This window comes from Lampetra fluviatilis, chromosome 68, assembly GCF_964198595.1.
Source record: "Lampetra fluviatilis chromosome 68, kcLamFluv1.1, whole genome shotgun sequence".
Classification (NCBI taxonomy): Eukaryota; Metazoa; Chordata; class Hyperoartia; order Petromyzontiformes; family Petromyzontidae; genus Lampetra; species Lampetra fluviatilis.
In genome coordinates, this window is record NC_136342.1 from 751,311 (window position 1) to 762,451 (window position 11,141).

The following is an 11,141-nucleotide window of genomic DNA, read 5'->3' on the forward strand; positions in this document are numbered from 1 at the left end:
TGCAGCGCCACATTAAATACGCACTACAATGACAATAGTTTAAAGCGATTTGAAGCATTTCGATTTAAAGCTTTCGTGACTGCAGGGATTCATCTTCTTGGTTCTTTCGGTAAAGTCACGTAGAAGGGAAGTAATAAAATAATAAAAATAAAACATAATAAAATAATTCTCACGACGTTTCGGCAGGACGGCTGCTTGTGTTGTGGCCGAAACGTCGTGAGAATTATTTTATTATGTTTTATTTTTATTATTTTATTACTTCCCTTCTACGTGACTTTACCGAAAGAACCAAGAAGATTTGAAGCATGTTTTTTTTTTTTGGGGGGGGGGGGGGGGGGCAGAGCTTTGTGACGTCATATTTGAGGGGGGGGGGGGGGTCAAAAATGGTCCAAAATCGCATGACGTCATTTATGGACGGCCCCATTCCTCATCTCGCAGCGTATTGATGATGGCTCATGGTGGTGGTGGTGACTTGGGGAGGTCTTCATGCAATCGTGGTTTATGACCGAATTCAAACTTGACTCTGTTCCATCGTAGACACTAACAGGTTATTTAGCAGGGCTCACCTATTTACTCTAATGTTTAATCTGCACTAATTACTAATGTTTTGTTTTATTATCCTCAGACAAATTGCAAGGAAACTGAAAAATGTATCGGAAACTGAATATTGAAATAAAAACGTATCAATCTGAAGAGGCCGAAGTCACGTGACGGTTGATTAAAATGGAGTTTTCTGGCCGAGTGGATCTAGAGTTTGGCCGGCCTGTATAGGGAATTGTAAATGTTGCCGAGAGCCAATCAACGGCGAGGGGCGTGGTCAATCTGACTTGTCAACCAATCAGCGTTAAGTGGGTGGAGCTTCAATACTTTCCCCTCCCACGCGGGGGGGGGGGACCACATTTCCACGCCCACTGGCCTCCAGCCAATCAGCGTTAAGTGGGTGGAGCTTCAATACTTTCTCCGCCCACTAAAAGGGGGGTGGCTAAAGATTGCCACGCCGACTGTCTCCCTCAAACCAATCAGCGTTAAGTGGGTGGAGCTTTAACGGTCCCCGCCCACTAAAAGGGGGGGGTGGCTAAAAATTGCCACACCCACTGGTCCCCTCTAGCCAATCAGCGTTAAGTGGGCTACACATTGCCCCGCCCACTGGTCCCCTCCAACCAATCAGCCGCTGCAATTATTTGAAAGACAAATAATAACACCGTCACCTTACAAGGAGCATTATAATTGACGTTCCGGACAATGGACCCTTATAACACACTGGATGGGCTATTGACTGAACAAAATATACATGTATATACATTGTATAGAAAATTATATTATACTGTGCATTTTGTTGTAACGTTGGTGTATGTTATTTTATTCTCATTTAAACGCAGCCCTCACCCCCCCCCCCGTGAACCTCCAGTGGCGGGAACTTAAACCGACTTACTGCCCCGCCCCATCTGGGTCCCTCTCATCCAATCACAGCGGCAGAGGGCCGGGGGGCGGGGCCAGGGGAGGGCAACCCCCACCCCACGCGCTCGTTTCCCGCGTCTCGTTTCCTCACCCCCCGCCCCGACAACACCGAGTCGACCAATCGGCGCCGAGGGGGGCGGGGCTTCGCGCGAGGCGCGGACCAATGGGAGCGCGAGTTGCCCACCTGCGCGCGCGCGGCCGAAGTTTCCCGCGCGTTTCTCTCCCCCGGTTTTTTCCCGCCAAATTTCAAAGACGAACCGTCATGGCGGCCTGAGAGTTGTCGAATTTTTAAAAAAAACCTCCTGAGGGAGATTTTAAAAATAAAAAACCTGAGGTAAACGATGTCCCCCCACGTTCAGCCTTGTTTCCAACTGCTCCGCATCGGCGCGCCGGCGTCTGGCCACGGCGTGCGCGACCTCTACACGTTCGTGCCGGACGGCGAGCGCTGCTCGGCCGATCTGGGCCGCGCTGAGGGCCGCGTCCACGTTTGCCTTCGATCGGCGTCGCGGCCCGCGCTGCTGTCGCGTCTCCACGCCTCCCTCACGGCCGAGCGCTGCGGCAATGGTCGCGGTGCGGGGGCGAGGAAGTACCGGGTCTACATCACGGACCACAGCTCCAGCGGTGAGCGAGCGGTGTGGGGTCGTTGTGGTCAGCGCCGCGCTACGAACTCGGCCTACGAACTCCACTTAAACTCCACCGGCGACGATCCTGTGGGCGTCCTCCTCCCCTAGGTCGACTCGGCCTCAAACGAGTTCATCCGGCGCAGTGTGTGTTAGAAAGCATCGCCGTAGGGAGAGACAAAGGCGGCTGTGGTTTCTGGCCACCTACCCCCCCCCCCTCGTGTGACCACAGCGCTACTAACAGCACTTGCCCCTTCTGTTAGAGGCTACCTGGGGGACCTTTGTGTGTATCTGCTGCTGCTCGCTTCTAACAGCACTTGTCCCTTCTGTTAGAGACTTCCTGGGGGACCTTTGTCTGTGTGTAGCTGCTGCTACTAACAGCACTTGCCCCTACAGTCTGTTAGAGGCTACACGGGGGACCTTTGTCTGTGTAGCTGCTGCTGCTACTCGCTACTAACATCACTTGCCCCTACAGTCTGTTAGAGGCTACACGGGGGACCTTTGTCTGTGTGTAGCTGCTGCTCGCTACTAACATCACTTGCCCCTGCAGTCTGTTAGAGGCTACACGGGGGACCTTTGTCTTGGTGGTGACACGGCGGCGCTCCGTGCCAGGCTAGGTGCACGCGTGAGGCTCGCTGCTGACAGAAGGCCACGGGTTGTGTGCACCTAGCCTGGCACAGGCGCCTGGACGTCTGTGCGAAAGAGCTTCATAGCTCATCGGATTCCTGCGGTGGAAATAAATATTCTGATCGAAAGTGCACCTAGCCTGGCACGAGCGCCGTGGTGACACGAATGGAGATCGTCGTCGTTGTTGCTGCTGCTCGCTTGCAGCACTTGCCCGCTGCAGTCTGTTGAGGCTACACGGGGGATCTTTGTCTTTGTATGCGTGTGTCACCATCGTCATCATCCATGCTCTGACATTGCAAGCCGAATGCATCCGACCACTGACAACAACAACACTACGTCAACACGTAAACAAAAAAATGACGTTTAGAATAAATATATAACCGGCGACGTTTCGGGCAACGGTCCTTCATAGCACACACAGAAATTACTGCATTGCTACGCGGGGGGTGTGCGATGATATTATTTTTGAGGCACAGTTTGGCGAAACGGGGAGGGCACGTGTCAGGCGCGGCCCCGGTGAGTGACAAATGCAAGTTCATGTTGATGTTATTGTAGCCAGGGTCAGAGCTCTTCTCTCTCAAGAGAGAGAGAGGCAGGGTCTTGGAGTCTAGTTTGCGTGAGTGAGTGGGTGAATGATTTGAGCGAGTGGGTGAATGATTTGAGCGAGTGAGCGGGTGAATGATTTGAGCGAGTGAGCGGGTGAATGATTTGAGCGAGTGAGCGGGTGAATGATTTGAGCGAGTGAGCGGGTGAATGATTTGAGCGAGTGAGCGGGTGAATGATTTGAGCGAGTGAGCGGGTGAATGATTTGAGCGAGTGAGCGGGTGAATGATTTGAGCGAGTGGGTGAATGATTTGAGCGAGTGAGCGGGTGAATGATTTGAGCGGGTGAATGATTTGAGCGAGTTAGCGGGTGAATGATTTGAGCGAGTGAGCGGGTGAATGATTTGAGCGAGTGAGCGGGTGAATGATTTGAGCGAGTGGGTAAATGATTTGAGCTAGTGAGCGGGTGAATGATTTGAGCGAGTGAGTGGGTGAATGATTTGAGCGAGTGAGTGGGTGAATGATTTGAGCGAGTGAGTGGGTGAATGATTTGAGCGAGTGAGTGGGTGAATGATTTGAGCGAGTGAGCGGGTGAATGATTTGAGCGAGTGAGTGGGTGAATGATTTGAGTGAGTGGGTGAATGATTTGAGCGAGTGAGTGGGTGAATGATTTGAGCGAGTGAGTGGGTGAATGATTTGAGCGAGTGAGTGGGTGAATGATTTGAGCGAGTGAGCGGGTGAGCGGGTGAATGATTTGAGCGAGTGAGCGGGTGAATGATTTGAGCGAGTGGGTGAATGATTTGAGCGAGTGGGTGAATGATTTGAGCGAGTGAGTGGGTGAATGATTTGAGCGAGTGGGTGAATGATTTGAGCGAGTGAGCGGGTGAATGATTTGAGCGAGTGGGTGAATGATTTGAGCGAGTTAGCGGGTGAATGATTTGAGCGAGTGAGCGGGTGAATGATTTGAGCGAGTGGGTGAATGATTTGAGCGAGTGAGCGGGTGAATGATTTGAGCGAGTGAGCGGGTGAATGATTTGAGCGAGTGAGCGGGTGAATGATTTGAGCGAGTGAGCGGGTGAATGATTTTAGCGAGTGAGCGGGTGAATGATTTGAGCGAGTGAGCGGGTGAACGATTTGAGCGAGTGAATTAATGAATGCGTGAGTTCAGGTTGATTCCTATGGAACCAGGCGAGAGCTTACGGTAGAGGAGAATCAGCCAGTCGGGGTTGATTATTGCTGCTATGTGTGATCTCAATTGAGTAAAGTGAAGCGCTGGGTGGCTATGGTTACAAGTGAAAAAAAACACAACTAGCCATGGGCTATCCACTGCTGAATGGAAGGCATCTCCAACTACTCACCATCTGTCACGAACACGTCATCATGTAATCAATCCATCTCTCTCTGTGTGTACAAGCGTGAGTGTAAATCATCGCTGTGTCTCTGGGTGCTGCCGTGTCTCCGCTTGTGTTTCCGTGTCTCGGTTTGCGTGCAGGCATGGGGGTGAATGATCGCCGTGTCTCTGTGTGTGCCGCGTGTCTCTGTGCGTGCCCCGTGTCTCTGCCCAGGCACCGGTACGAATGAGTAACGTGTCTCTCTCTGCGTGTGGCCGCGTCTCTGCCCGCGTCCCCGCGTCCCCGCGTCTCTGCGTGCGCAGGCACGAGTGTGAACGAGCGGCGAGTGGAGCGAGGGGACCGGGTGGAGCTGCACGATGGAGACACGGTGTTGCTGGGACCCGCTCAGACCAACGCTCGCGGCGCCGACTCAGAGTTCCTCTTCCTGTTCCAAAAGGTGCAGAGATTCCTCCTCCTCCTCCTCATCCACAACAGAACACAACCACCACCGCATCTCCACAGCAGGTGTTACTTTTATTCGCGAAATTGACGATGAAAACAAGAGCAGCGCTTGATGTTCTGCCGGATCGCCTCGTTCATCTCGCCTTGCGACAGAGGTCGCAAACGGGTTTTGATTCCTTACCCGTACCCGTACCCGGCCGCACCAGGGTCGCAAACGGGTACCCGTACCCGGCCGTAGCCTACCCGTACCCGGCCGGATACGGGCAGGGTACGGGTATCGGATACCCGATTGCGACCTCTGGGATGAAGCCATGTTGCAGGCGCGGGTGGGTTGATTCTAGGAACTTGAATTGTGAGAAGAGACAAGACGTTGGGAAATGAGTGACAAACGGTGACTCACCAGTGACTCACGGCCTACCCGTACCCGGCCGCACCAGGGTCGCAAACGGGTACCCGTACCCAGCCGGGTACGGGTAGCCGGGTATCGGGTAGGGTACGGGTATCGGGTAGGGTACGAGTATCGGGTAGGGTATCGGGTACCCGGTTGCGACCTCTGCCTTGCAACGGGTGTATAGGATTAATGGGGAGCGGTGGCGCAGCGGTTAGCGCTACGCTGCGCTACGAACCCGGCAAAGACCCGAGTTCGATTCCTGCTCACGGCCGCCACCATCAACACTGGTGATGATCAATTATCTGAACCGGTCAAATGAGTATCTGGTCCGGTGTGTCGTAAACATCGCCACTGGGGAGACAAAGGTGGCCGATCGGGCTAGGTGCTGGCCACCCACCCCCTTGTGCTATGTGCTGGCCTCCATAGGCGCTGCTGCTACACGCTATAACAGCACTTGCCCCAATCGCCTGTTAAGGCTATACGGGGGATCTTTATCATTGTTGTATAGGATTAATATAGGTTACAATGATATAGGATTATGGAAGATCAAACATGTTGTATCGCTAGACAGTATGTATGTATATTCTTGGTTAAAAATAATAAAATAATATTGTTTTCTAGTAATAAATAATATTTTATTGCTTTATATTAATCTTATTTTATCATATCCCTTCTACGTGACTTTACCGAAAGAACCAAGAATATGAATCCCTGCAGTCACGAAAGCTTTAAATCAAGATTTAGTACGTGTCTATTGAAACATTTTTAAATCCTTTATATTAAGTTCACTTGCTTGCTTGCTTGCGCGCTTACGACCGTGCAAATCTTTCGGTCGTTTTTTAACCCACTTCCCGTGATCCAATCGAGCTGACATTTTGCGCACAGACTCGTTGTGCGTGACCAATTTATTTGCGTGAAATTTTTTTCCTAAATTTACCACTTTTTAGGAAAAAAAACATTTCATATTTAATTAAAAATACCAATGTGATAAAAATGAAACTCTTACTCAAGAAAAACAGAAATGAATAATAAAATAAAACCGATGCCACGCATATAAAGGATTTATAGTGAAAAACTTAGTTTTTACGGGTTAATTTTTTACTTAGTTCAATCTCCCCTCTCCTGCTCCTTCATTATTCTCCCTCCTCCTCCTCCACCTCCTCTTCACCGCTCTCCCCACACCTCTCCCTCCTCCCTACCTCCAGCTAACTCCTCCCCTACCACCCCTCACATCTCCTCTCCCCACCCCTCGTCTCCCATCTACCCTTACCCCCCGTCCGCCTCGTGTTGACCCCAGGTGGACGTGAGGCCGGACGACTTCGACGCGATCCCAATGTCCAGCTGCTCGCCGCGTCGCCGCCACTCCGCGCCGGCCACGCCTCCCGCCACGGCAGCCCCGGCAACGCCGGTGACACCGACGCCGGCACCGCCGCCACGCGCCCTCATCCTCACCTCCATCGGCAGCATCAGCAAGCTTCAGGCATCCTCGCTCACCTACCACCCGGGCCGCGGCGTCAACGGCACCGCCGCCGCCGCAGCCGCCGCCACTCCCGCCGACCCGGTGGGCCACACCGACGCAGCCGGCACGGAACAGCAGCAGCAGCAACAGCAGCAGCAGCAGCAACAGCAGCAGCAGCAGCAGCGTAGGCAGCGGCCGGCTTCCGAGTCCGGTGAGTGTGGCAGTTTCACCGGAGGGGTCGCGAGTGATAACCGTCGAGGGTCGTGGATTCACAGCGTCGGCCGGTGCGATTAGCCGGTGCCCGGCGGTGCCGCGGTTGCGCCGTGCGTAACCACGAACGTCGGCACTCGCACCATTGCTGACACCACCGCCCATATCGCCAGCATTTTCGCTAACCGTAATGTCTGACACCAGAGGTCGCAACCGGGTACCCGATACCCATACCCTACCTGATACCCGGCTACCCGTACCCAGCCAGGTACGGGTAGCCGTTTGCGACCCTGGTGCGGCCGGGTACGGGTACGGGTAGGCCGTGAGTCACTGGTGAGTCACCGTTTGCCACTCATTTCGGGTAGGGAACGGGTACCCGTACCCGGCCGGGTACGGGTACCCGTTTTCGACCCTGGTGCGGCCGGTTACGGGTAAGGAATCAAAACCCGTTTGCGACCTCTGCCTGACACTCACGGTGCCGCTAGCACTAATTGTGCGCACGGACGCTCCCCCAAGCGCTGACACTAACGTAACCCATACACTGACACCTAATTCCTATCACTAACACCGCCATTACAACTACCTCACACACACCACTTCTATCACTACTATTAACACTACCACTATTACTGGCACAGTCCCTTCATACTAACACTGACACTAACACGTAGCACTAACAGGACCCCTAACACAAACACAACTTCCACTACAAACACTAAGACTACCTCCAACACTTCCATAACCCAAACACTACCATCTTATTAACGGCACGACCCCAAACTTCTTTCACTAACACCACCACGATAAGTAGCACTCGCACCACTCCTATCACTACCACCATCTCCTAATACGACACCTAACACTATCACTTAGTCGTAACACATTAACACTACCCATAACACTGTCACATCACATTAGCACTACCCCTTACACTATCACTACTCGTAACACATTAACACTAATTCTAGATTTGAAGCTTTCGTGACTGCAATGATTCATATTCTTAGGTTTTTTCGGTAAAGTCACGTAGGTAAAAAATTAAAATTAATAAAATAAAAATCACGACGTTTCGGAGGCAACACAAGCTTCCATCTTCAGGTGGAACAGTCACAGCACGATAGCTGTATCAAGTGAGAGAGAAATTCCAAGAAAACCGTATTTTTATATATACTGGTTGAGGGTGGGAGGAGCCAAGGTAGGCCCTGGATATTATTTTTGTGAATTTCTCTCACTTGATACAGCAATCGTGCTGTGACTGTTCCACCTGAAGACGGAAGCTTGTGTTGCCTCCGAAACGTCGTGATTTTTATTTTATTTTTATTTTACTTTTATTAATTTTAATTTTTTACCTACATGGTGACTTTACCGAAAAAACCTAAGAACATTAACACTACCCATAACACTGTCACAACACATTAACACTACCCCTTACACTTGTAATACCGTTGAGGACTCTTGGACACCCGGGGTTGAGGCACACGTATTTATTCCGCAACAGTTGTCACAACCGCGGACATACAATACTGGAGGGGGTATCGGCCCCCTCACCCGGCTAGCTGGGAATACACTGCTAGCTATCTCTGACCTACCTCCTAGTCCTCCACTAACGGGCTAGGGGAGGCTGTCTGGCCCGACACTGGTAAGTCGGGCTACGGCACCCGGAGTCCCAGAGCACTAGATCTGGTTCTCGGGACCACGCCGCTGGCTCGGTCCTGCGCGGCCCTGACAAGGGCGGCGTCCCAGGGGAGTCCAGGGCTCTAGCTAGACGATCTTCGGTCTTCACTGGTTTAGCTTTAACATTCTGCCCCGAGCCCTCTGACACATCCCCCTTTATACTCAACCCCCGCTGAGGGGTGGGGCCCCGGGCTGCCTGGTGCGGACGTCGTTGAGAGCACCCCCCCCCCGTGCACTCACGTAGCCCCGCCCACTGTGTTTGTTTCCCATAAGCTGCCATGCATAACGGCTCTCTCTCTAACACCCCTACACACTATCACAACACATTAGCATTACCCCTAACACTATCACTACTCATAACATATTAGCATCACCCTTTACACTATCACTACTCTAACACATTACCACTATCACTATCCCAAACACCAACTCCATTCTCCTACCAGTAACCCTAACACCACCACCCCTCTCCCCCCTCCTCTGCCCTCCCACCTCCACCCCCCGCACGCACAGACCCCCTGCTGGCGCCCCCCCGCAAGCGGCAGCGCAAGCCGGTGCACACGGTGCGGCGCGACCTGGACACGGAGGTCACCGCCAGCCGACCCCACCGCGAGCTCCGCTGCCCAGAGGTCGCGGTGACCCGGAGGCTCCTCTCGGAGGGATTGTCACGATCGCCGCCGTCGTCGTCGTCGCCATCGCCGCCACCGTCGCCGCGGTCTCGCTCCTCGTCCGACGACGACGACGATGACGATGAGGACGACGGTGACGGTGCCAGTGGTAACGACGAGGAGGAGGGGGAGGAGGTGGTGAAGGAGGAGGAGGAGGAGGAGACGATGGAGGGACGGGGTTGGGAGCGGCGCCTGATGGAGTCGCGCACAGCGGGATGTGGGGGGGGTGCGGGGAGACCTCAGGGGGGGCGCGGAGCCCACAGAGGAAGTGGAGGCGCCAGGAGGAATGCTGGGAGCTGCCAGCGCACCACCGGAACTGGGTAAGGGTGGTGGGTGGGTCGTAATGGCCGTGCTGGGAACACCGCACTCGCCCTGGTCACAACCGACATGCAGTTCGACTCTTCACTAAGTCTTCACCTGTTCACCCACCCGCCGCTTTCACTCGCACGCTTATTTGTTCACTCTCAACTTGCTCACCCAACCCAACCACCCTTCACTCGTCCGTTCACGTGCTCACCCACTCGTCATCGCACGCTCAGCACCCGCTCACTCGCTCACCCCTGCACCGTCTCCCACTCACTCGCTCGCTCACCCCTGCACCGTGTCTCACTCACTCGCTCGCTCACCCCTGCACCGTGTCTCACTCACTCACTCACTCACCCCTGCACCGTGTCTCATTCACTCACTCACTCGCTCACCCCTGCACCGTGCCCCACTCACTCACTCACTCCTGCACCGTACCCCACTCACTCGCTCACTCACTCGCTCACCCCTGCACCGTGCGACTGACCCCTGACATCTCAGGAGACCGCGGGGACGCCCCAGAAAGAACTCCTCTCCACTGGCGGCGGCGGCGCCATCTCCGGCGTCACTCGCCAGGACCCCGAGTTCTTCCTCCAAGACGGCCGCGTCTCCCCTCAGCGTCCCCAAGTCGCTCGCCCGGCCGCCGCCCGTATCCCTCAGCTGGAGCCCGGCGTTCTCCGGCAGGGCCCCGCCGCCGCCGTCGCTCGCGGCAACGGCGGCAAAGAGCCCAGCGGCCTCAAAGAAAGCTGTGGCGGGCGTCGGGAGCCCTGTCGGAGCGGCGGGGGCGAAGGACGCCGTGACAAGCTCGGCGAAGGACGCGGCCGTGCCTGCGCGCGGTTCGGTGTGGAACACGGCGAGGGGCCTTGGCGGTGGAGGCGCGGTTGAAGAGGAGAGTGACGAGGAGAGTGACGAGGAGGAGGGGGCGGTGGTCGCGGCGGCGCCCGTGGTCGCGGTGGGGGGGGGCGGCGGGGAGGCTTGCGCCGCGCGCCGCTGCCTGCGCCCGCAGGATGAGACGCTGGACTGGGTGCAGTGCGACGCGTGCGACGCCTGGTTCCACATGGCGTGCGTCGGATACCGCCCCGAGCACGGGGACTTCCACTGTGGGTGCTCCTAGCGAGGGCCGGTGGTGAGTGGGTGGGTGAGTGGAGGAATGAGCGAGGGAGTGGGTGGATGAATTAGGGGGTGAGTGGGTGGGTGGGTGAGTGGAGGTATGAGCGAAGGAGTGGGTGGATGAATTAGGGGGTGAGTGGGTGGGTGAGTGGGTGAGTGGAGGAATGAGCGAGGGAGTGGATGGATGAATTAGGGGGTGAGTGGGTGGATGAATTAGGGGGTGAGTGGGTGAGTGAGTGAGTGAGTGAATGAATAAGTGGGTGGGTGAGTTAGGGGTGGATGGGCA

At 54.8% G+C, this 11,141-nt stretch overlaps 1 protein-coding gene across 1 annotated transcript; it reads left to right on the forward strand.

Annotated features, from left to right (window-relative positions):
• Positions 1 to 1,736: 1,736 nt before the first annotated feature.
• On the forward strand, positions 1,737 to 10,859 carry TCF19 (transcription factor 19). Its single transcript, XM_078882970.1, has 6 exons — positions 1,737 to 2,079; positions 4,902 to 5,035; positions 6,729 to 7,101; positions 9,288 to 9,571; positions 9,686 to 9,762; positions 10,247 to 10,859. The coding sequence occupies exons 1-6, from the start codon at positions 1,800 to 1,802 to the stop codon at positions 10,857 to 10,859; spliced, it is 1,761 nt and encodes a 586-aa protein (XP_078739096.1). The 5' UTR covers positions 1,737 to 1,799.
• Positions 10,860 to 11,141: the final 282 nt, after the last annotated feature.